Source organism: Pseudorca crassidens, chromosome 4, assembly GCF_039906515.1.
Source record: "Pseudorca crassidens isolate mPseCra1 chromosome 4, mPseCra1.hap1, whole genome shotgun sequence".
Lineage (NCBI taxonomy): Eukaryota > Metazoa > Chordata > Mammalia > Artiodactyla > Delphinidae > Pseudorca > Pseudorca crassidens.
Window position 1 is genome coordinate 104,299,609 of NC_090299.1, and position 27,062 is coordinate 104,326,670.

A 27,062-nucleotide genomic window follows, 5' to 3' on the forward strand; every position below is an offset into this window, starting at 1 on the left:
TTCACCTCATTAGCATAAACTCTGTGTTTGAAAGGGACTTGTTATAAATAACAAAGATGCTCCTTTTATAATACCTTTAACTCTGGAGCTATTTCAGAACTAGAAACAAGAACCAAATATAACAAAAGATGCCCTTATCACTTGGGGAATTACTAGGTTTTAGGAGCTCTGTGTTAGGAAGTGAGGGCTTAGATAAATAGAGAAATTGATTGATTTCTTATTGTTCCACAATACCTGACGAAGAATAAGTAAGAGTACATAGACAATGGTTTTGGAATTTAAATAACCAAATAATCTTGCTCATTTCAATGCTAATGCCAATCAAAACGGGAATATTGGTAATGTTCAGGGAAGAAAGCAGCACTAGACTCTTATTGGAGGCTAGCAGTTAAACCTTGTCCTGAAGCAAGAGAAAGCAGAACCTCTTTTTTCTTTTTTTTTTTTTTTTTTGGTTCGCGGGCCTCTCACTGTTGTGGCCTCTCCCGCTGCTCCGGACGCACAGGCTCAGCGGCCATGGCTCACGGGCCCAGCCGCTCCGCGGCATGTGGGATCTTCCTGGACTGAGGCACGAACCCATGTCCCCTGCATCAGCAGGAGGACTCTCAACCACTGCTCCACCAGGGAAGCTCCTCTCTTTTTTATTTTTAATTATGAGATTTTTCAAGTACGTAAAGTAGAGAGAGTAGCATAAGAAACCCTAACGTTTCCATCACCCAACTTCAATAATTATCAATATATTTTTTTTAATTTATATTTTTGGCTGCGTTGGGTCTTTGTTGCTGCTCTCAGGCTTTCTCTAGTTGCGGCGAGCGGGGGCTACTTTTTGTTGTGGTGCAGGGGCTTCTCATTGCGGTGGCTTCTCTTGTTGCGGAGCACGGGCTCTAGGCGCATGGGCTGCAGTAGTTGTGGTGCGCAGGCTCAGTAGTTGTGGTGCACGGGCTTAGCTGCTCCGCAGCATGTGGGATCTTCCTAGACCAGGGCTTGAACCTGTGTACCCTGCATTGGAAGGCAGATTCTTCACCACTGTGCCACCAGGGAAGTCCTGCCATTTGTATTTCTTTGGAGAAATGTCTATTGAAATCCTTTGCTCATTCTTTTTTACTGGGTAATAGTAAGTCCCCTACCTACAAACGAGTTCCGTTCTGAGAGCGTGCTTGTAAGTACAATTTGTTCATTAAGTCCAACAAAGTTAGCCTAGGTGTCCAACTAACACAGTCAGATATATAGTACTGTACTGTAATAGGCTTATAATACTTTTCTCACATTAATACATAAAAAAACAAACACAAAAAATAAGGAAAACATTTTTAATCTTACAGTACAGTAATCTTACAGACGTCTGAGCTAACTTACATGATTGGACATGGGAATGCACGTTTGCATCTTTGAAAGTTCTCAACTTGAAGGTTCGTATGTAGGGGACTTGCTGTATTTGTCTTTCATTGTTGAATTATAAGAGTTCTCTACATATTCTGGATACTGGATCTGATTTATATTTTTTCCTCCCATTCTATGGGCTGTCTTTTTTTTCCCTGAATGATGTCCTTTGAAGTGCAAATGTTTTTAATTTTAGTGTAGTCCAGTTTATTTTTTCTGTTGTTTTTGCTTTTGGTGTCATCTAAGAAACCATTTGGTCATATTGTATAATCCTTTTTGTATGTTGCTAGAGTTGGTTTGCAAGTATTTTGTTGAGGGCTTTGCATCTATATTAATAAGAGATACTAATCTGTAGTTTTCTTATGATGTCTTTGTCTGATTTTGGTCTCAGATAATGTTGGTCTCATACAATGTGTTGGGAAGTGTTTCCTCTTCCTCTGTTTTTTGGAATTGTGAAGAACTGGTAGTAATTCTTTAAATGTTTGGTAAACTTCAGTAGTGAAGCCATCTGGTTTTGGCCTCTTTATGGGGTGTGTTTTTTATTATGAATTTAGTATCTTTACTTATTATAGTTCTATTCAGATTTTCTATTTCTTCTTGAGTCAGTTTAGGTAGTTTATCTGTCTTAGAAATTGTCCTTAGAAATTGTTTCATCTAGGTTGCCTAATATGTTGGCATACAGTTGCCCATAGTATTCCCTTATAATCCTTTTTGTTTCTGTAAGGTCAATAGTGATGTCTCCTCTTCGTTTCTGATTTTAGTAATTTGAGTCTTTTCTCTTTTTCTCTTCGTCAGTATAGCTAAATATTTGTCAATGTTGTTGATCTTTCCAGAGAGCCAACTTTGGGTTTCACTGGTTTCTCTCGATAGTGTTATTTGCTGTTGATTTCTGCTGCGATCTTTATTATTCCTTTCTCCTGGGAGCTTTCTACTGATAAATGTATTTATTGGTTGGCCTTGTGGAAGCCATCTGTGAAATCATGGAATTATGACATGCTAGAGCTAGAAGAGCTAGGTCAGTGCTTCACTAACTTTAATGCACATACAAATTGCTTTAGGTTCTGTCCAGAATCTGATTCAGTAGTACCATTGGAGCCCAAGTTTTCCCATTTCTAAAAGCTTCCAGGTGATGCCAATGTTGATGTTCCAGGACCACACTTGGAGTGGCAAGGATCTAGTTCATTTGGTATCAGAGTGGTTGGTGGGGTTTTCCAAGCCATGTTGTTTCACCCCATTCCAGGCATATTAATGTGCCCCCTGCTTGAGAATTAGTGCTGCAATTAGTCATTATGATTGGTGTGGGTGTGTGATGTCTTTATAAAAAAAAATTACTGAATAAGTACGTTTACAGTGAGGAAATTGAGGCCCCAAAGAAGTACGATTCCTTGCCTGGCATCATATAATAAGCTAATTAGCATAGATGATTCATATCAAACAGATTGAGTAGTGGGTGGATATAATCTTTCTGATGATAAGGCTTAATTTTAGCAAAGTATATCTTTGATTATGCTATTACTAAGGAAAGGTAGCAATCAGGATAAATAAATTAGTGATTAAATTTTCTTGATTAACTCCTTTAACAGATTTCAACCCAGAGAAAATATTGTTTAAGTGAATTTCCTCTTCATTATTCTTGAGTAGAAGCTTATGTGATATCTGAAATGACATTAAGGAGAATAGATAAATACAGATATAGATACATATATAGATAATCTAAGGGTCTTAAGACTTTATTATTTTTAAATGAGGATTGAGTAAAAGTTCATAATTATTTTGTACAAATAAGTGTCATCAGACTAGTTAAATGGTGTTTTATTAAAGATCTTTTTAGTACTTTCAGTGATTTCTTTCACTATCACAGACAACTCATTTTATGCTTAATTTTATACTCTAAGAACTATTACAGCAAAAGTTCAAAGTAGATTTATTTAGGAGTCATTGGTCTTCAGTCATTCTGAACATCAAGTAAGCTTTCCCTTCAATATCTTTCTGTTAGTCGGTCATTTTAAATCTCATATTAATGCTTTTAGGTATCATTGGGAAATTTCTGTAGGACAACTGTTTTGTTTCACATTAAGATAAAAGTAACTGTTGTGCTACCTATGAATTATTCCCACTTTACCAAGAATTGGGTATGATGTAACATACTTAATATTAACATAATGTTAAAGATAAGTTACTTTTCCTTCAATTATTCATAAAACATTTCAATATTTCTCAGTATGAACCTTAGTCACTGCACTGTAAGGAGATAAAATAGGGTCTTGGTTAGATTGGTTTGCAGAACAGTGTGACTCACTGTCGCTCTTAGCTATGTGACTTTGGGTCCATTTTTGTCATCACTATTGACTAGATGAACCACATGACTCTGTAAAGTTTGTTAGAATTTCCTCATATGGAAATTAGCAGCCTTGAAGAGGTGTAATGAAGACCCATACGCTCCTAAAAGGACTTTGAAAACCAATATGGTTTATTATAACTACAGTCATTTCTACATGGTTTCTTTAGTCCACTGCTCCTACTATGTTTCCCACCAAGGTGATTTGTACCACCGTCCAAATGTAGAAACAATCAAATAATCACCAAAACTAGAAACACAGAAGTTGCTCTCCATTCTATTTCCTTCTTCCCTCAATCCAGCTGGTGATCAAGTCCTGAAATCCTAGCATTCTACCCCTAGAACATCTCTCAGAGCTAACTCCATCTTCTCCACAAGCACACACTGCTCCAGTTCCATCCCATATTATAATTTTCCTCCTCAGTTTTTGTGGTAAACCCTTACTTGCTCCCCAGCTTTGAGATTTTATTCCTTTTCGATCCATCTTCCACAAGATTGCTAGAATGGCTTCTCTAAAATTCAAATCAGTGACATTACGCCTCACATCAAAATCTTTACTGACTTTAAGGTAAAATCTATATTCCTTAAACAAGGTCCTTAGCAATCTCTCCCTTACCTATTTCCCTTGTCTTATCTCACAACCCTTACTCACATGTATCATAAACTTACGGCATTTTCTTGGTTTTCCTTAGTATGCCATGTTCTTTCATATTTCTGTTCCTTTACCCAAGCTGTCCTTCCATCCTACTCCCTTCACAGCTCTACTCCTAACCCTTCCTGGCCTGACTAATTTCTCTTTGTCCTTTAAGATTGAACTCAAAAGTCTCATCCTCTGTATTTGGCACCTAGTTATTTCTATATATTAATTTTGTATTCTGCTACCTCTATGAATTATTATGTTTTTGTAAAAATTTTAGTTTACTTTGATTTTTTCTGGGTGTAAAATCAGACTGTATGAGAGCAGTAATATATGATCCACACTTTTACAGTTTATATGTCTCCAATTTCTTTATCTTCTCTAATTGCACTGGTCTTCCACCCTCAGTATAATGTTAAGTAATAGCCATGGGTAATGGACACTTCTTAAACTTTCCCTCAGAATACATCCAATGGCAGAGGAAATTGTATCAGACTCGCAGCTTGCATGAAATCCTACATTACTTTCATATCTACTATCTTAGCCTTAAAAATATATATAAAATTTACATTTGATTCCATAGAATGCATATATATGGCTTAACATAAAAACATTTTAATTTATTTGTCCTGAAATAAAATTAATCTTTGTTGAAGATGATAATGTTTATCCTGAAGTTTCAAGTATTCTCTGTAAGCTGCCCTGTTTTGTTCTCCAGACATCTGTATAACCCAAGTTTGATAAATAATAAGCACTTGGATGTCGAGGACTAGGTCTTCTATCTCTGGATTCCCAGCATTAAATACAGTATCTAACACCAAGTAGATGTTCAATATTTATTGAAAAAAATGAATGAATGAATGAATGAACAAAAGTTCACTTTTGGAAAAATAGTGTTAAATGTTAGCATTGTGAATAATTGCAATTTTAATTATTTTTCTCATAGAAAAAGTATGACAGACAACACTGTAAAAGTCCTGCACTTTAAAATAATTTTCTGGTCTATATAATAAAACAGAACTTTTTAAAGCTTTTTATAGTTAAAAGTGTAAAATATATAAAAAAGATCACATATTATAAGTACTCAGCTCAATGAATTTTCACATACTCACCAATTTCACAAAACTAACACTGCATCAAAAGGAGAACTTTACCTGCCCCTCAGAAGTCCCCCCATGCTCTCTTTTGGTCACTGCAGCCCTTCCCTTTTTAACAGCATACAGGGAATTCCCTGGCAGTCCAGTGGTTAGGACTCCACACTTCCTCTGCAGGGGGCATGGGTCAATCCCTAGGCAGGCAGCTAACATCCCGCAAGCCGCATGGTGCGCCCAAAAAACCCCAGCCAAACAAACAGCATACATTAGTTCCACAAAATCTTTTTTTTTTTTTTTTTTGGCCGTGCCGCACCACTTTGATAATAGTAAGCATTAAATAATCATTGAACTTTTGCATGAATTAAACAATTAATAATGAGCAATAAATTCTTTTGAGCTCTTATGTCTAGTTGTCAAATTACCCTGAATTTTGTTTGACTTTCTTTCATTTATTTAGGGTAGTAGTTCTCCACAGGTAAGAGATGTCTTTCAGGGGACTTATGGCGATATCTGGAGATATTTGGGGTTATCATGACTAGAGCGTGCTACTGACATCTAGTGGGTAAAGGCATGGGTTGCTGCTAAATTTAATTCACAGAACAGCCCCCCACAAAAAGAATTATCTGACCCAAAATATTAGTAATGCCAAGACTGAGAGTAATATTTTCTAAAGAATGGGTGGGTTGTTTATGTTTGATGCAGGTTAGTTCAAATAGGTTATAGCACCATACTAATGGAGTCTAAGGTATCAGGAATTTAATTTCCCTAGGCAGTAGTTCATCTTTCTGTAGTTTAATGCATCCCAGCCACTGACCAGATGTCCTAAACATTTCTGCTACTGATTACAAGAACGAGATGAGGCAATGTAGAAGAGTTGGTACCACCACTTCTGGAAAAATGCCTCAAAGCATCGTGTTTTGTACATATTCCAGATCCAGCTCTCCCACGTGACTAGTTCTCACTAGGTTGGAATTAGATTATTTACTTTGACTAGGAGCATTGCTTAATTTTGTTATTAGCTCCCTGAATTATTGGTCAACAGACTTAAGGCAGAGGGAGTGGTACCTTATGGACTGCCAGTTAATCCAACTTCAGCCACATTTTCTTATGTTAAATGGAGAATCCAGGAGCTCTCCACAAACATTCATGCATACCCACACACCCCTGCCCTATTCCTTTCTCCCAGGGATTATAGGTCGGAAACAGTACAGTGCACATAAATGCTGATAATAATGTTGGAAATTAATATCTGATAAAGTTGTTCTTCATGGCAGTTTGTCAGGGGGTAGTTTTTTGTGTATTTCAATGTCCCTTGTGGGTTTATTCCATTCTTGTCAAGTTGACCTACAATGAACAGAGAGAGCCAGATTTGAGGCATGGCCCTAAAACATTTGTTGGTGTGCAAGAGAGAATTCGTGGCAACATACACCAATTCTGACTTTCCTAATAAAGTATCCTCTAAAATTATTACCTCAGAGAACACTACAACAAACCAAGATTTGTATAGTGGGCACTGTAAACCTACAAGTCCTTAAACTTAATGGAGAAGATGAGCTTAGAATTTGCCTATTGGATTCTGCTTCATTTAACTGTGAATGCATATCTAAATGAAAACACTGTGTGAAGAAAATTGCTTGGGACAATTTGAATGAAATAATCTCTGCTTTGCGCTGTAGCTTGTTTCTATTATGGGAGCATGGCTTTTATTAGTACTACTTTTAGTCCTCCTAAAAAAGGTAAAATATTTCATAGATCTCTAGGCCTTTTTCAATTCGTATAGAAATTTAACACATTTAACTTTTGGGAGGATGTCAGGTAAAATGTGGTACTTAGTCCCTTTCCTCAGGGAGTTTATTTGGTTGATGAGAGCCACGTGCTCTATGTTAAGTCTTAAAAAATCGGGGAGTTGATTAAGTTCTAATACTTCATTATACTAATAATGTTAATTATTTTTAGTCATTTAGTAATGCATAGTTTGAATAATAATGCTAACTAGTATAAATACTAATAATGCACATAGCGTATTTGGAACGAAGTTTAAACGCTTTGTCCTTTTTCTCTACATTGGCTTTATTTTTTTATTTTATTTTATTTTTTTTGCGGTACGTGGGCCTCTCACTGTTGTGGCCTCTCCCGTTGCAGAGCACAGGCTCCGGACGCGCAGGCTCAGCGGCCATGGCTCACGGGCCCAGCCGCTCCGCGGCATGTGGGATCTTCCCGGACCGGGCACGAACCCGCGTCCCCCGCATCGGCAGGCGGACTCTCAACCACTGCGCCACCAGGGAAGCCCAGCTTTATTTTTTAGAGCGCTTCACAAGCTGTAGAGAATGGGTGAGGCAGGGCAAGGGTGGAAGCAGCCCAGTGTGAAGACTGTGCAGTACTGAGTTGTGACGGACCCAAGTTAGGCTGGTAACAGAGGCAGTGGTGAGAATATTAAAAGACTGTACTCAAGGCTCAAAATTTTATAAAATAAATACATTTTTTACTGTTTCACCAAGAATATTCCTAAGGGAGACTGGCATCTTTTTTAAAAAAAAAAAAAGGAAAGCACATGGTGGGGAAGAATACAACAACTAATAGTATAATTTGGTGCCAAGGCCTTGATTCTTGCCAAGACACCAACAGTCTTACCCGCTATTGCTTTTGTGCCATCAATGCAAATGTCAACACAGTGAACTTATACTGAATATTTTAATGCGCTATTACCAGTAACCAGGCTTCATCCTTTTCTCCTTTGGCTGCAGATCCTAATTATCTCATGGCTAACGAACGCATGAACCTGATGAACATGGCCAAGCTGAGTATCAAGGGCTTGATTGAATCTGCTCTGAACCTAGGGAGAACTCTGGACTCTGACTACGCACCTCTCCAGCAGTTCTTTGTGGTGATGGAGCACTGCCTGAAACACGGCTTGAAAGGTAGACCATGGTCTCCAAATACAAATGTGCACACACCTGTTTCCTAGCAATACATGCTCCAGAAGAGAAGCATTCCTGGTGGAGCCAAAGAATAAGAGTCTTTTTCTTTTGTTTTTTTTTGCGGTACGCGGGCCTCTCACTGTTTTGGCCTCTCCTGCTGCGGAGCACAGGCTCCGGTTGCGCAGGCCCAGTGGCCATGGCTCTGGGAAGCCCAGGGAAGCCCAACTGTGAGCTTTTGAGGACAGGACCTGGTCTTGTTCACCTTGGCTTCTTTTCCTCCTCCTGCTCCAATCTTTGATAACCTGTTCTTGGATTACATATTCTTTTCCCCTGGACTGTTTTCTTCACTAATACCACACGGCTTTAAGCATGATATTGTTAAAATATTTTATCGTTATTATACAGCTAGTCCATAAATTCTTCCTGAAAGAGGAAGGACCGAGTCTTGGAAAGTAGGGGATTTTTGATTTTTATGAAATGTTATCTATTATGAAAGCATGAATAATTTTAGAACTGTCTGATAACCTGGGATTAATTCCCAGAAAAGCGCACTGAATAGATGGGAGAGGGTATGTGTGTGTTGAGAGTGTGTTTATGTTGTGAAAAATGTTAAAATATTGCTTTGTTTTTATCGCCTTAGCTAAGAAAACTTTTCTTGGACAAAATAAATCCTTCTGGGGGCCTCTAGAACTGGTAGAAAAGCTTGTTCCAGAAGCTGCAGAGATAACAGCAAGTGTTAAAGACCTTCCAGGACTTAAGTAAGTTTAAGGTTCAATTCTGTGTGTCAGGGAAAACATTCTTCTTAACTACCTCCTTTAGGAATGAGACTAAAGACAACGGTGATCATAATAATTTATTTCATAACAGTCCAGAATGCAAAATGCTGTTATGAATAAGTGATGTTACGAGAGAACTGGTAGCGTAGAATAATGAGAAGTGTGAGGGATAATTATTCTTAATCTAAGAAAGGTTGTCTTCATGTTAAAATACCAAATGTTCTCTTTTTTTTAAAAACACTTGTGGGTATCAGCTAGTGAGTCTCAAGAAGTTAGATCTAGGGAGGTGGCGTGTTGGACTTAAGACAAACAATGTGTTTGATGAGAACCAAGATTAAAACAGTTGTCAAGTGAGCCTCAGGATCTGACACCCGGAACCTCCTTGGGACTTGAAAAAGAGTGGTAATCACCTTCCCAAATTAGATTGGTCTAATTGTAATCAAGTAGAGGTCTAAGTGGCCTGTGTCCTGATTATTGTTATTCGGGTCCTTACATGATCCACACTAAATTTATGAGGATTCACCAAAACTAGTCTGATGGAGCATTTTCACTTTGGCCTTCCAGAGGTCTTGTCTTCAAATCATAGTCTCATTCAGTAATTAATTCCTCACGAGAGCATTTGTCCCAAACACACCCCTGGCTCCCACTGGCCCACACAGAAGTCCTCCCACAGGAGTGTGGTGGGAGAGGCTGTGAGGGGCACGTCCTGTGCACCTTATACCTTATATATATATATATAACGGGGGGGCCCGTTAGCGGGAGTAAATGGACCTGTCCCACTGTGGCCTCTAGCTCTGCTACTTTTAGTTGGTTTCTGTGTTTTTGTAGGACACCAGTAGGCAGAGGAAGAGCCTGGCTTCGTTTGGCATTGATGCAAAAGAAACTTTCAGAGTATATGAAAGCTCTGATCAATAAAAAGGAACTTCTCAGGTATGAAGATCTTCTCGTTGAGCTTCCTTCTTTTTCTCCCCATGTTCTATATCATATGAGGCTGAAGCATATAAATTTATCATTTTGGGGGGTCAGAAACATTCGATTCACGACAATTTCACGTAGCTCAGCTAATACCTTCTCCCACATCACACACACACATACGCAAGAACAGATGTTTTTATATTAAGTGTGTTCACACTGTCTCTGTGGCATATGTATGGTCCTTTGCAGGACAGGTCAAAACTTAACAGGGAAGGCTTTTGACACCTTAGCATATACCCAGGCTCACTAAGACAGGAAGTTGACGTGTAACATTAAATTCAAATACAGCACACAAAAAAATTTCCAGTTGGGTCATAGGTACAAATGGGAATGAGAAAACAATAAAGCTTTTAGAAGAAACATAAAGTAGACAAAAATTTCTTAAACACAAAAAGTTCTACCTGTAAAGGAGAAAATGGCTAAATTGGTTACATTAAAATGAAGAACTTCTGTCCGTCAAAAGTCACTCTTGAGATTAAGAGTGAGAGGTAACCGATAACTCTAAAGGAGATATTTGCAATACATAATACATATATTCAACAAATTATGCATACTCATGGTGTATAAAGAACTCCATCAGTCCAAAAAGAAAAAGGCAGACGAGCAAAGACAGAATTGGGTAAAGGACTTGAACAAGCCTCTCACAGAAGAAAATTGAAATGGCCAGTAAAAATATTAAAAGATACCTAACTTCATTAGCCATGTTGTAAATTCAAGTTAAAACAAGAGTGTGATAACCTCACACAACCACCAGAATGGGTAAAATGAAAAAGACAGGTCATCGCAGGTGTTGGTGAGGATGTGAAGTTACTTTAATGTCCTGCTGATGAGTGAATTGGTATAGAAATTTAAGAAAACTGTTTGTCATCCTCTAGTAAAGCTGATCATGAGCATTCCTTGTGATTGAGGATTCTGCTTCTAGTTGTTATATCCAATAAAAAATGCATAGTTATATCCAACAAAAGACATGAACAAGAATGTTCATAGTTATTACAATGTTTGTACCAGCCCCAAATGTTTGTAATAGACCCCAAGTATCTATTCACAGTAGAATGGGTAGGTAAATTATGGTATACTCATACAATGAAATACCATGTAGCAGCTATACACAGCCATATAGATTAATCTCACAAGTGTAATGTTGGCAAATGAAACCAGACATGAAAAATACATTCTGCATTATTCCATTTATATAAAGTTCAGAAACGTACACAATTTATCTTTCATGATAGAAGTCAGGAAAGAGCTACCATTGGCAGGGTAGGGGTAGTAAATGCAGAGTAGAAGGGAGCACAAGGTGGCTTTGGAGGTTCTGATGATGTACTGATTTTTAATATAGTGCTGGTTACATAGGTGTGTTCTCTGTGTGAAAACTCATTCCACTGTATTGTATGATTTGTGTACTTTTTAATATATACTTTATAGGTCATTAATATTTACTAAAAGAAATTCAAGTGTAGCAGACTGCCTCTGAGAAATATTGTAAGAAGAATAAGTAATCGAGAATTTAAAGACATGGCTGAATTTTTCAAGAGCCTAGTTTTTACAAAAAATTGCACTGCAGATCCTAACATGGAGCATTGTTTTAATGTTGCTGCAGCTGCGTGTGCCATTGATTGCTGTTTTCTTGCCTAAGAAAATTAAACAAATCAGGGGAAAGAGAAACAGTAACCATTCTGGAGAGCTTATTTATTTCCACAAGGGGAAGGCTCAACTTTCCAAGGATCAAGCCTTAAAGTGGTATAGGGTCTAGTGTTCAAGCTGTAGGCGGCTACAAAATTATATGATTCAGTTGGGGTCTGAAGAATTAGCTCTTCATCCAGCAGAGCACTAGAGTAAATGCATTCAGTCTTACGAACTAGACGGAACACTTTTTTTTTTTTTTTTTTGCGGTATGCGGGCCTCTCGCTGTTGTGGCCTCTCCCGTTGCGGAGCACAGGCTCAGCAGCCATGGCTCACGGGCCCAGCCGCTCCGCGGCACATGGGATCTTCCCGGACCGGGGCACGAACCCGTGTCCCCTGCATTGGCAGGCGGACTCTCAACCACTGCGCCACCAGGGAAGCCCGGGAACACTTTTTAATACATATTTTCACTTACTTTGACTCAGCAGTTTCACACCCTAGGTATGTCTAACAGAAATGCATGTGTATATGTACCCAAACCCATGTGCAGTAGTGTTCAGCAAAGCACTGTAGCCTGCACAACTGAAACAGCAAATAGAATGAATCCATTGTGGTATATCCCTACCATGGAATACTGTCCAGAGGTGAAAGTGAATGAACTACTATTGCATACAACAATACAGTATATGTATTACTAAATCACTTTGCTGTATACCTGAAACTAACATAACATTGTAAATCAACTATACTCCAATATAAAATAAAAAAATTTTAAATATATATAAAATTAAATTTAAAAAATAAAGCAGATCAGAAAAAAGGCAATTTTTTAAAAACAAAATAATCGGTTTTTTTAAGACGCATGAAAGATTGAAAAATTATCCCGTGGTGCGTTACAAATACAGATATGTGTCAGAAGCATGAATGCTCACTTCAGTGAAAATACCATTCTAATCACTTTTCTTTCAGCTGGACTGTCTATTATCTAGAGTCTGTTCATGTCCCTATTATCTAAAATAAAGTATCCAAGTAATCCTTGTTTTTACTTTTTTGCTGTTATTATAGATGACCATATTTAACCACGAGGCAAGTGCTTTTCTCCTTGTCTCATGGTTACATCATTGGATTCTTGAGGTTTTATTACAGTAGACTGTTTCATGGATTTCTCTTACAGTGAATTCTATGAACCCAATGCCCTTATGATGGAAGAAGAGGGAGCCATAATTGCTGGTCTGTTGGTGGGTCTGAATGTCATTGATGCCAATTTCTGTATGAAAGGAGAAGATTTGGACTCTCAGGTATGAGGAAGATACTTGGTTACCTAGTGTGTCACTCTGAGTTCTGTTATCTCAGAATTTGGATTGATCAGATTATACCAACCAAATTAGGGGAACTTCTATGAGTCATAAATAGGATTTTCTTTATTTTTGATGTGAATATAAAAAATGTTTGTTTTTCCTTCCAGCTTGGCTTATTTATGCATAATGAATGTTTTTCAAATTCTTGTCTTAACTGTGATCCCTGTTAAAAATATTTTGTAAAGGGTAAAATATATATATATATGCTGTGTGCTGTGTGGTTCAGCAGCAAACATATGTATATGTGTTTGCCGTAGCATCTTATGGAAAAACCCAAACAAACTTTTTGGCCAACCTAATATATGTACACACATATAAGCCAAAATATATACACAGGGGTTTAGTAGCAGAATATTTTAAATAAGCAAGAGAGAAAGAAATGTTAAACCTCAATTTATATTAAGTATTCAGTTGACTTTCTTAGCCATGTCCTACTGACTTAATCTTGGTTCTTTATTTACAACCCTTGCCAATTCTTTTTTTTTTTTAAGGAGGAGCATTTTTTTTTTTAAGTTACCTTTTCCAACTTTTTTTTTCTTCTCTTTTGTTGGCTACGTTGGGTCTTCGTTGCTGCGCACGGGCTTTCTCTAGCTGTGGCGAGCAGGGGCTACTCTTCGTTGCAGTGTACGGGCTTCTCATTGCTGTCGCTTCTCTTGTTGTGGAGCGTGGGATCTAGGCGCATGGGCTTCAGTAGTTGCAGCACACAGGCTCAGTAGTTGTGGCTTACAGGCTGTAGAGCACAGGCTCAGAAGTTGTGACACACAGGCTTAGTTGCTCCGCGGCATGTGGGATCTTCCCGGACCAGGAATCGAACCCGTGTCCCCTGAATTGGCAGGCGGATTCTTAACCACTGCGCCACCAGGGAAGTCCCGTCAATTTTTTTTTTTTTAACATCTTTATTGGGGTATGATTGCTTTACAACCGTCAATTCTTGATTATAATAAAACATTAAATTTTTATTAAAAATTTCTAGTAGTTGTCATGACCGTAATACTATTTTGAGTACCTAAAAAGAGACATTGTGTTATGCCTTGGGAAAAGTATCTAATTTTATATTGAATTCTGAACATTCTCTCTGTAGGTTGGAGTTATAGATTTTTCAATGTATCTCAAGGATGGGAACAGCAGTAAAGGTAGTGAAGGGTATGTACAAAGAAAATTAGTTTTCTTTTTTCTTTAATGTTCTTTGATAGTATTTAAAGTTTACAACAGTACTGCTTTAACAGATGTGCTGAAAGAATTTCTGATGAGATAGCTTTAATAGAATCTTGTCAAAAATATCTGACAATTATGCCTGCTAAACCCTAAAAGGGATTTTAGTTAAGTAGATTTTCCTACTATGTGGCTCAGGGGCAAACAAAACAAAAATTTTTATAAAAGGAATCAAATGCTTCATCTCTTAAAAGTAATGTTTGGAAACATGGTTTTCTTGACCAGAAGGATTGCATTGTCGGTTTGCTTAAAATTTGCACTATTACATGTGCATCATGGGATTATGTAAAATGCTAATAATAGGGGGAGCTGAGTGTATGGGAACTGGGCAGTACTTTTACAACTTCTGTAAATCTAAAATAATTTCAAAATTTAAAGTTTTAAAAATATTCATATGGTACTTGGAAATTAGCGATCAGAAACTCACCTTTTACCTTTATAAATTTAGCAGTTGAAAGCATAGTCTGAAGTTTTTAACCTTAGGCATTGAGCTAAGATTATATTGCTTGTCCTTTTAGTAGTCATAGAGGTATGTGGCCTTGAATTTTGTTTTTCAGTTGAAAAGTCTGTCTGTTTAACTTTTGCCTATTCTAGATTATCTGGTCCCAGAAGTGAACCTTCTTTTTCCACACTTAATTTACTCATGTAATAATAAACACCTGATCTTTGTGAAAGCCTTTTATACCATTCACTTTGAAGCCAAACAGCAGTTAAAGGCAAATAAATATATAGCCTTTGAGAACAATAATTATTTCACCCAAATAAGCTTAATTCAATTCCTATGACAAATGGAAAATTGTTATGATAAATAATACTAACAAAGCTAAAATAAAAATCTATCAATTGTGAGAAGAAACTTTTTATTCTTTAAATGCCTCTAATAGATTATACATTATACCTATAACCTAAGTTATTAAGATATATAAGCTATAGCAAGAGCTTTATTAATATGCAGGGGTGGTTTCCATTTTAAACCTCCAAGTCTCTTGTTGATATGCCAAGGGGATTATACATCAGGTCTGTCTTCTGAAACAGTGTGTCTGTGCCATAATTTCCTTTCTTTGTTTTATGAAAAGATTAGGGGTGGGGCATCTTGGTATTTCTAATATTATTTACTTTTTTTCTATTTTTTTTTTTTTCCCTCAGAGATGGCCAGATTACTGCAATTCTGGATCAGAAGAACTATGTAGAAGAACTCAACAGACATCTGAAGTAAAGAATGAATAAATACTGTTATGTTACTGGGGGTTTTGGTGTGGGGGAAGGGAAAGGTAAACTGATGAGCAGTTAGGATAAATTCAGACAATACTCAACAAATATATATAGAATTACTGCTTACCAGGCACTGAGCTAGACACTGGATATGTGGCATTTAACTGTTCAGTGAGCTTTAATGAAAAGCAATATAAAATCAGTATGTAATTAGAATTTTAGTGATTATGTAAATATATTCAGTTAAGAACTCTTAAGTTTGTGACATAGTTGAAATTGGAGGTCTTCTTGGTTCGGTAGATCCAGCCACATATTTCAGGACTAAATCTTGGGTAAAGCACTCATCACTTTAGTACCTTTAATTGTATCTCGTTGGTCCCTTGCACTTCTCATCCATTGGATTGATAGTATTAATTTACCCTTTTTCCACCATCACTACCATTAATTTACCAAGTACTCACCAAGTATTTTTCATGACCAGGTTATAAAACAATCTCTTCTTTCCTGAGGAGAGCTATCCAAAATTTATTGGTATTCTCAAGTGTACTGATGGTCTAAAAACTGTTGAATAATTCAGAAGAATTAATATACCCATTAATTACCTTATTTATAGTTCTCTTATGAAAGATAATCATTTTAATTTAAGTAAGACCTAAAATGTGACTATACCAGTATCAATATAAATTATAGTCTTGGTTCCATCTAGAAAACTCAAGAACAATTTAAGTACATTTTCTCTGGGGACTGAGTACTAATAATGAACTGACAGTAAACTGTGGATATGTTAACCTAGCAAAGATGTGGTTACAGTTGACAAATACAAATATGACCCTATTATTTACTCTTTCAATGCCTCCATTTCTTTATCTATAATAACAACCCCCTACCTAGCACATGGGGTTGTTGAAAGGAGTAATGAAATAATGCAAGTAAAATCAGAAGAGTGCTTGGTGTATGGCAAGCACATCATAACTCATGTAGCCCATTATTATTATTTAAGTAAACAAAGTTTACTGTGTAGTGCATCACCTCTTTTATTTCATCAACAAATACTTATTAAATACAAACTTCAGTGCCAAGAATGGAGCAGGTAAGACACACATCACCTTCTAAGCTGTCTTAGAGCCTACAAGTCTGTCAAGAATTATGGACAGTAAACAATGAAAGTATAATGAGTATTTTAAAAGAAAGTACAGGATATTGCTCTGTTTATCAAAAGAGACTATTATGTTTTTTCTTCTCTTGATAGTGCTACTGTAAACAACCTTCAGGCAAAAGTGGATGCATTAGAAAAATCCAACACTAAACTGACAGAGGAGGTAAGTGTTTTAGAAGTTTTTTGATTGACTTATAGAATTTAGTAGAGTGTATTAGTGGAAAATAATTTCTCTGGAACCTGGAAATAAAGGACTTGACTTTTCAGATAATATCTACTATAGGACTCCTTGTTCTGACCAGGAATGGCCAGCTGGCTTATCTGAGGGGTCTCAGTTATCCAGTTGGAATATGAAGTCATAGAACCTGGGCTGATCAAATATTTTGCTTTCTTTTGTGAATGTTTTGTCTGGGCTAGCCTAGAGTTAATGTTTAGCAGGTAGCGTGATATTCATCATTTATTCATTCATCAAACAATTTGGGTACTACGTATGTGCCAGAGCTAGACAAAGATTTATATCTGCCAGGCATTGATTTATGTGTGCCAGATTGGCAAGTTCCCGCCTTCAAGGGTTTTATTTTCTCCTTGGGGTGATGGGGTAGATGACATAAAGAACACGGGTCAGGAGACCAGTACTAATAATGAACTAACAGTAAACTGTGGGGATGTTAGCCTAGCAAAGATGTGGTTGCAGTTGACAATGAAATAACAAATATGACCCTATTATTTACTCTTTCATTGCCTCCATTTCTTTATCTATAATAATAACTCCATACCTAGCACATGGGGTTGTTGAAAGGAATAATGAAGTAATGCAAGTAAAATCAGTTAGAAGAGTGCTTGGTGTAGCAGTTTACATGTCATGTGCTCCTGAGCAAGTAAGTCACTTGACCTCCAAGAGGCCCAGTTCCCTAACTGGCAAATTAGAGTGTTTCCCCTTTTAGCTCACAATTACCCTGAAGATCAAGTAAGAATATACATGTGAAAACTCTTAGAAAAGTCCCTAAAATTAGAATAGAAAAATAACCTCATATTTTACTTCTGATTAATTTTTTTTCCCCTAACTTACCAAAGGCTAAGCGACATATTTTTTTCTTCAGTAGCATTAGACGTTTCTATGAGAAACCTTAAATAAAATTTTTTAGGTGGCAAAGACTTCATCTTCTCTTTTTCAAATTATAACTATCCTATTACATACAGTGAGAAAAATTTGGTTAAGTACAACAACATAGATGGACCTGGAGGGTATTGTGCTTAGTGAAATAAATCTGAGAGAGAAAGACAAATACTGTATCTTATTTAAATGTGGAATCTAAAAAATGAAACAAACAAATGAATATAAAACAAAACAGAAACAGACGCACAGATATAGAGAACAAACTAGTGGTTAACAGTGGGGAGGGGCAAGATAGGGGTAGGGGATTAAGAGGTACAAATTATTATGTATAAAATAAATAAGCTACAAGAATATATTGTATAGTATAGGGAATATAGCCAATATTTTATAATAACTTTAAGGTTATAATATATAAAATATATAATCTACATATTTTATATATAGATTTTATATATATAAAGTATAATCTATAAAAATATTGAATCACTATGTTGTACACCTGAAACTAATATAATATTGTAAATCATCTATACTTCAAAAAAAAATTTTGGTCTAAAATAAGCAAGTTAAAGCGCTAGTCAGGAAACGCTATCTAATCAGATTTTTTTCAGAAGGAAAAAATCATTGTTCATTGTTATGAATTTAAAACACCTTCCATATTACTCAGTTCTGGGGGCTTTATTTTTGGATGTAGATTTTTAAATTATATTAAAACTTTAATTTATTGATATGACCCTTAGAATTTTATGCCACAAGGCTTTGGAAACATTCTGCAGAGCAGTTTTCTACTGTGATTCTACTGCTGTTATATTGAGGCAGTGTGGCATATTAATTAAGCCTGCTCTCCAGAGCTAGACTTGAATTTGTGTCCCAGGTCTGGCGCTTGCTAGCTTTCTGATCCTGGGCCAGTTACTTGAGCTCCTATTCTTTGGTTTACTTATCTGTAAAATGGGGATAAGAAGAAGAAGAAGATTTTTGTACAAATTAAATGATTTAATGCATAAGGGACTAGACTAGTGCCTGACACATCATAAGCACTCAGTAAATATAAATTTTATTCCCTCAGTCACAGGACTTGTGTTCTTGGCCTAAACTTATCTTACCAACAATATTAATTTATTCGTTTACTTATTTATCTTACCAGTAAGATTTATTTTCTTAAAGCTTTGAACTTTTAGAGATAGGAAAGCACTGTGTGTAGACTTTATAAAGAGCAGACAAGGCTAATAAGTTCTGCCCTCTCATTTCCATCTATTTTGGATTTAAAGGGACCAGTAAAAAACAAAACAAAACAAAAAAGACCTCTTTTCCCCTCCTGAGTTCTGAACCAATATGACAAAATGAGAAGAACTGAGCAGATGAAGGTAAATAAACATCCACTTTATGTTGGTAAAGCTGACTTAGAAAGTGCACTTGGATCTGCAGTCGTCACTTGTAATATTTTCTCTGATGATGAGACCTTGGAAGAAGCAGTCCGAGGTGCGCTTGGATCTAGAGAGCAGACCCGTCTGCCCAGAGTTACTTCTTTACGCATTTTAGGCCCACAGAGCAGAGAGAGAAATGGGCTGCCATACCTGCCTCTAGAAAGCTTGCCTGAGCTTGGCTCCTCTGTACTTACATAGTAGAACAGGAACCAAGCAGAGATGACGAAAAGGGAGACTAGCCTGGCTGAGAGGAGTCTGCTCAGTTCCTTTCCTAGCCTCCTTCAGGCACCTTCCCACTCTCTGTGGGAACTGAGCTCGGTAGGTGCAGAGGAGAGCGTTTCCACCATACTCTTCCCTCCAGTGGAATAGGGTTATAAACATTTCCCCTAGAGATACACTGCCAATAACATTACCTTGTCTTTGTAGGTGCTGAAAAGAAAAATCTCTTTAATGCTTAATGGCATCTTTTAGAGTGAGAACTTTGGAATCCATTCCTTACTCTCTTAAAAATTATATGTAGGGACTTCCCTGGTGGTCCAGTGGTAAAGAATCCACCTTACAATGCAGGGCATGCGGGTTTGATCCCTGACCAGGGATCTAAGATCCCACATGCCGTGGGACAGCTAAGCCCGCGTGCCTCAACTAGTGCCCACGTGCCGCAGAAACTACAGAGGCCACACGCTCTGGAGCCTGGGTGCCACAACTAAAGAAGAGAAACCCACACACTACAACAAAGAGCCCGCACGCCACAATGAAAGATCCCGCATGCCACAAGTAAGACCCAACGCAGCCTACAATAAACTAAATACATAAATAAATAATAAATAAATCTTTAAAAAGAAAGTTGAACATTTAAAAAAAAATTATCTGTTAAAGGTTTTATGGAGGGTTTGTAAGATGGGTCCCAAGGCATGAGGTGACCTTATACATTTTAGAAATAGGTTTTTTTCAGGAGACCTTCAAGATGGTGGAGGAGTAAGATGTGGAGATCACCTCCCTCCCCACAAATACATCAGAAATACATCTATATGTGGAACAACTCCTACAGAACACCTACTGAATGCTGGCAGAAGACCTCAGACTTACCAAAACCCGTGTGGCTGACAGGGTCTTGGTGCTCCGGCCAGGTGTCAGGCCTGTGCCTCTGAGGCAGGAGAGCCAAGTTCAGGACATTATCCACCAGAGACCTCCCAGCTCCATGTAATATCAAACGGTGAAAGCTCTCCCAGAGATCTCCATCTCAACGTTAAGACCCAGCTCCACTCAACAACCAGCAAGCTACAGTGCTGGACACCCTAAGCCAAACAACTAGCAAGACAGGAACACAACCTCACCATTAGCAGAGAGGCTGCCTAAAATCATAGTAAGGTAACAGACACCCCAAAACACACCACCAGACACGGTCCTGCCCACCAGAAAGACAAGATCCAGCCTCATCCACCAGAACACAGGCACCAGTCCCCTCCACCAGGAAACCTACACAACCCACTGAACCAACCTCACCCACTGGGGGCAGACACCAAAAACAATGGGAAGTACGAACCTGCAGCCTGCAAAAAGGAGATCCCAAACACGGTAAGTTAAGCAAAATAAGAAGACAGAGAAACACACAGCAGATGAAGGAACAAGGAAAAAACCCACCAGACGAAATAAATGCAGAGAAAATAGGCATGCTACCTGAAAAAGAACTCACAGTAATGATAGTAAAGGTGATCCAAAATCTTGGAAATAGAAAGAAGAAAATATAAGAAACGTTTAACGAGGACCTAGAAGAACTAAAGAGCAAACAAACAATGATGAACAGCACAATAAGTGAAATTTAAAATTCTCTAGAAAGAATCAAAAGTAGAATAACTGAGGCAGAAGAACCAATAAGTGACCTGGAAGATAAAATAGTGGAAATAACTACTGCAGAACAGAATAAAGAAAAAAGAATGAAAAGAATTGAGGACAGTCTTAGAGACCTCCGGGACAACATTAAACGCACCAACATTTGAATTACAGGGGTCCCAGAAGAAGAAGAGAAGAAGAAAATATGTGAAGAGATTATAGTTGAAAACTTCCCTAATATGGGAAAGGAAATAAGTTTAGGAAGCACAGAGAGTCCCATACAGGATAAATCCAAGGAGAAACATGCCAAGACACATATTAATCAAACTATCAAAAATTAAATACAAAGAACAAATATTAAAAGCAGCAAGGGAAAAACAACAAATAACATACAGGGGAATCCCCATAAGGTTAACAGCTGATCTTTCAGCAGAAACTGCAAGCCAGAAGCGAGTAGCAAGACATATTTAAAGTGATGAAAGGGAAGAACCTACAAACAAGATTACTCTACCCAGCAAGGATCTCATTCAGATTCAGCGGAGAAATTAAAATCTTTACAGACAAGCAAAAGCTAAGAGAATTCAGCACCACCAAACCAGCTTTACAACAAATGCTAAAGGAACTTCTCTAGGCAGGAAACACAAGAGAAGGAAAAGACCTACAATAGCAAACCCCAAATAATTAAGAAAATGGTAATAGGAACATACATATCAATAATTACCTTAAATGTAAATGGATTAAATGCTCCCACCAAAAGACAGACTGGCTGAATGGATACAAAAACAAGATCCGTATATGTCGTGTCTACAGGAAACCCACTTCAGACCTAGGGACACATACAGACTGAAAGTGAGGGGATGGAAAAAGATATTCCATGCAAATGGAAATCAAAAGAAAGCTGGGATAGCAATTCTCATGTCAGACAAAATAGACTTAAAATAAAGACTATTACAAGAGACAAGCATAATGATCAAGGGATCAATCCAAGAAGAAGATATAACAACTGTAAATATTTATGCACCCAAAATAGGAGGACCTCAATATATAAGACAAATGCTATCAGCCATAAAGGGGGAAATCAACAGTCACAGTCATAGTAGGGGACTTTAACACCCCGCTTTCACCAATGGACAGATCATCCAAAATGAAAATAAATAAGGAAACGCAAGCTTTAAATGGTACATTAAACAAGATGGCCTTAATTGATATTTGTAGGACATTCCACCCAAAAACAACAGAATACACTTTCTTCTCAAGTGCTCATGAAACATTCTCCAGGATAGATCATATCTTGGGTCACAAATCAAGCCTTGGTAAATTTAAATTTAAGAAAATTGAAATTCTATCAAGTATCTTTTCCAACCACAATGCTATGAAGCTAGATATAAATTACAGGAAAAAATCTGTAAAAAATACAAACACATGGAGGCTAAACAATATACTACTTAATAAACAAGAGATCACTGAAGAAATCAAAGAGGAAATAAAAAATACCTAGAAACAAATGACAATGAAAACAAGATGACCCCAAACCTATGGGATGCCGCAAAAGCATTTCTAGGAGGGAAGTTTATAGCAATACAGTCCTACCTCAAGAAACAAGAAATGTCTCAAATAAACAACCTAACCTTACACCTAAATCAGTTAGAGAAAGAAGAAAAAAAAAAACCCCAAAGTTAGCAGAAGGAAAGAAATCATAAAGATCAGATCAGAAATAAATGAAAAAGAAATGAAGGAAGCAGTAGCAAAGATCAATAAAACTAAAAGCTGGTTCTTTGAGAAGATAAACAAAATTGATAAACCATTAGCCAGACTCATCAAGAAAAAAAGGGAGAAGACTCAAATCAATAGAATTAGAAATGAAAAAGGAGAAGTAACAACTGACACCACAGAAATACAAAGGATCATGAGAGATTACTACAGGCAACTGTATGCCAATAAAGTGGACAACCTGGAAGAAGTGCACAAATTCTTAGAAAAGCACAACCTTCGAAGACTGAACCAGGACGAAATAGAAAATATAAACAGACCAGTCAACAAGCACTGAAATTGAGACTGTGATTAAAAATCTTCCACCAAACAAAAGCCCAGGAACAGATGGCTTCACAGCCGAATTCTATCAAACATTTAGAGAAGAGCTAACAGCTATCCTTCTCAAAATCTTCCAAAATATAGCAGAGGTTGGAACACTCCCAAACTCATTCTACAAGGCCACCATCACCCTGATACCAAAACCAGGCAAAGATGTCACAAAGAAAGAAAACTACAGGCCAATATCACTGATGAACATAGATGCAAAAATCCTCAACAAAATACTAGCAAACAGAATCCAAGAGCACATTAAAAGGATCATACACCATGATCAAGTGGGGTTTTTCCCAGGAATGCAAGGATTCTGCAGTATACGCAAATCAATCAATGTGATAAACCATATTAACAAATTGAAGGATAAAACCCATATGATCATCTCAAAAGATACAGAAAAAGCTTTCAACAAAATTCAACACCAATTTATGACAAAAACCCTCCAGAAAGTAGGCATAGAGGGAACTAACTTACCTCAACATAATAAAGGCCATATATGACAAACCCACAGCCAACATCATTCTCAGTGGTGAAAAACTGAAACCATTTCCTCTAAGATCAGGAACAAGACAAGGTTGTCCACTCTCACCTCTATTATTCAACATAGTTTTGGAAGTTTTAGCCACAGCAGTCAGAGAAGAAAAAGAAATAAAAGGAATCCAAATCAGAAAAGAAGAAGTAAAGCTGTCACTGTTTGCAGATGACATGACACTATACATAGAGAATCCTAAAGATTATGCTACCAGAAAACTACTAGAGCTAATCAATGAATTTGGTAAAGTAGAGGCATACAAAATTAATGCACAGAAATCTCTTGCATTCCTATACACTAATGATGAAAAATCTGAAAGAGAAATTAAAGAAACACTCCCATTTACCACTGCAACAAAAAGAATAAAATACCTAGGAATAAACCTACCTAAGGAGACAGAAGACCTGTATGCAGAAAACTATAAGACACTGATGAAAGAAATTAAAGATGATACAAACAGATGGAGAGATATACCATGTTCTTGGATTGGAAGAGTCAACGTTGTGAAAATGACTATACAACCCAAAGCAATCTACAGAGTCAATGCAATCCCTATCAAACTACCAATGGCATTTTTCACAGAACTAGAACAAAAAATTTCACAATTTGTATGGAAACACAAAAGACCCCAAATAGCCAAAGCAACCTTGAGATAGAAAAACGGAGCTGGAGGAATCAGGCTCCCGGACTTCAGACTATACGACAGTGCTACAGTAATCAAGACGGTATGGTACTGGCACAAAAATGGAAATATAGATCAATGGAACTGGAGAGAAAGCCCAGAGATAAACCCACCCACATATGGTCACCTTACTTTTGATAAAGGAGGTAAGAATATACAATGGAGAAAAGACACTCTCTTCAATAAGTGGTGCTGGGAAAACTGCACAGCTACATGTAAAAGAATGAAATTAGAACACTCCCTAACACCACACACAAAACTAAACTCAAAATGGATTAAAGACCTAAATGTAAGGCCAGACAGACTATGAATCTATAAAACTCTTAGAGGAAAACATAGGCAGAACACTCTGTGACGTACATCACAGTAAGATCCATTTTGACCCACCTCCTAGAGAAATGGAAATAAAAACAAAAATAAACAAATGAGACCTAATGAAACTTAAAAGCTTTCGCACAGCAAAGGAAACCATAAACGAGATGAGAAGACAGCCCTCAGAATGGGAGAAAATATTTGCAAATGAAGCAACTGGCAAAGGATCAATCTCTAAAATATACAAGCAGCTCATGCAGCTCAATATCTAAAAAAACAAGCAACCGAATCCAAAAATGGGCAGAAGACCTAGGTAGACATTTCTCCAAAGAAGATATACAGATTGCCAACAAACACATGAAAAGATGCTCAACATCACTAATCATTAGAGAAATGAGTATCAAAACTACAAGGAGGTATCACCCTCACACCAGTCAGAATGGCCATCCTCAAAAAATCTACAAAGAATAAAGGCTAGAGAGGGTGTGGAGAAAAGGGAACCCTCTTGCACTGTTGGTGGGAATGTAAGTTGATACAGCCATTATGGAGAACAGTATGGAGGTTCCTTAAAAAACTGAAATTAGAACTACCATACAACCCAGCAATCCCACTCCTGTGCATATACCCTGAGAAAACCATAATTCAGAAAGAGTCATGTACCACAATGTTCATTGCAGCTCTATTTACAATAGCCAGGATATGGAAGCAACCTAAGTGTCCATCGACAGATGAATGCATAAAGAAGATGTGGCCTGTATATACAATGGAATATTACTCAGCCATAAAAAGAAACGAAATTGAGTTATTTGTAGTGAGGTGGATGGACCTAGAGACTGTCATACAGAGTGAAGTAAGTCAGAAAGAGAAAAATAAATACCGCATGCTAACACATATATATGGAATCAAAAAAAAAAAGAAAAAGGTTCTGAAGAACCTAGGGGCAGGACAGGAATAAAGACGCAGTCGTAGAGAATGGACTTGAGGACACAGGGAGGGGGAAGGGTAAGCTGGGAGGAAGTGAGAGAGTGACATGGACTTGTATACACTACGAAATGTAAAATAGATGGCTAGTGGGAAGCGGCTGCGTAGCACAGGGAGATCAACTCGGTGCTTTGTGACCACCTAGAGCGGTGGCATAGGGAGGGGGGAGGAAGACGCAAGAAGGAGGAGATATGGGGATAAATTTATATGTATAGCTGATTCACTTTGTTTTAAAGCAGAAACTAACACACCATTGTAAAGCAATTATACTCCAATAAAGATGTTAAAAAAAAAAGAAATAGGTTTTTTAAATTTTTTTTTGGCTGCGATGGGTGTTCATTGCTGTGTACGGGCTTTCTCTAGTTGTGGCTACTCTTCGTTGTGGTGCATGGGCTTCTCATTGCAGTGGCTTCTCTTGTTGTGGAGCGCGGGCTCTAGGCGAGTGGGCTTAAGTAGTTGTGGCTCGTGGGCTCTAGAGCGCAGGCTTAGTAGTTATGGCGCACAGGCTTAGTTGCTCCGCAGCATGTGGTCTCTTCCTGGACCAGGGCTCGAACCCATGTCCTCTGCATTGGCAGGCGGATTCTCAACCACTGTGCCAGCAGGGAAGTCCAGAAATAGATTTTATAACTAAATATAATTACAAATTATCCATGAGGAGACCCTTGAGGTAAATAATTGTAAGATAACATTGTGGTACTGAAAAAATGTTTACACTAAAAGCAGTAATAGGAGATATTTTTTATTTTTATCTTTAAAGACATTTCTCCTAAGTTCCCTATAAGAACATTTTTATGGGGCTATAGATAGCTTTCTTTCCTTCTAAGAATAGCTAAGCCTGAAAATCATGTCCTAGCAGATCATGAATTATCTTATCCTGTGTTTAGTGAAAGAAAGATAACGATTTTTTTTAAAATTTTATCAACAGCTTGCAGTTGCAAACAACAGGATTATTACCCTGCAAGAAGATATGGAACGAGTTAAAGAGGAAAGCTCCTACATATTGGAATCTAATCGGAAGGTTAATCTTACTGGATTTATGAAATATTCCCAGAGAGCATGTCATGTGTCATGGCGGGGGTGGGGGGGGCTGCCTCCAGAGGACCACTTGGTAGCTGTGAGCATTTGCATATGTTAAGTGCACCGTTTTCACTGAGGCTCCAGGCACAATTGAGTGAATGGCAAAGGTTATGGGAGGGGCTATGTCCCTTCTCCTACAGACACTGCTTGGCTTCACCGCCACCCACATCTGTTTAGAGACTTCAATAAACAGTCTAATTCGACGTCTTGTTTTTACATACTAATGATTTGTACTATATTTAAGTGTTCTACTATATTAAATATACCATTATTTTTAGACCATGTTATTGTTTTGTAAAAAGTGTTTATCTGATATCACTGGGAAAGAGTTACCATATAAATGAAT

At 37.5% G+C, this 27,062-nt stretch overlaps 1 protein-coding gene across 9 annotated transcripts in view; it reads left to right on the plus strand.

Annotated features, from left to right (window-relative positions):
• RUFY3 (RUN and FYVE domain containing 3) overlaps positions 1 to 27,062 on the plus strand; it is an 83,075-nt gene that overhangs the window by 38,217 nt on the left and 17,796 nt on the right. For all 9 annotated transcript variants that reach the window (XR_010943061.1, XM_067736197.1, XM_067736196.1 and 6 more), the window contains 8 exons: positions 8,191 to 8,364; positions 9,005 to 9,122; positions 9,969 to 10,070; positions 12,913 to 13,036; positions 14,178 to 14,239; positions 15,455 to 15,520; positions 16,770 to 16,839; positions 26,565 to 26,657. Coding sequence is in view for 8 of the 9 variants with exons in the window: in XM_067736197.1 (XP_067592298.1) it covers positions 8,191 to 8,364; positions 9,005 to 9,122; positions 9,969 to 10,070; positions 12,913 to 13,036; positions 14,178 to 14,239; positions 15,455 to 15,520; positions 16,770 to 16,839; positions 26,565 to 26,657 (809 nt within the window). In the remaining variant the exon portion in view is untranslated. The remainder of the gene's footprint in view (positions 1 to 8,190; positions 8,365 to 9,004; positions 9,123 to 9,968; positions 10,071 to 12,912; positions 13,037 to 14,177; positions 14,240 to 15,454; positions 15,521 to 16,769; positions 16,840 to 26,564; positions 26,658 to 27,062) is intronic.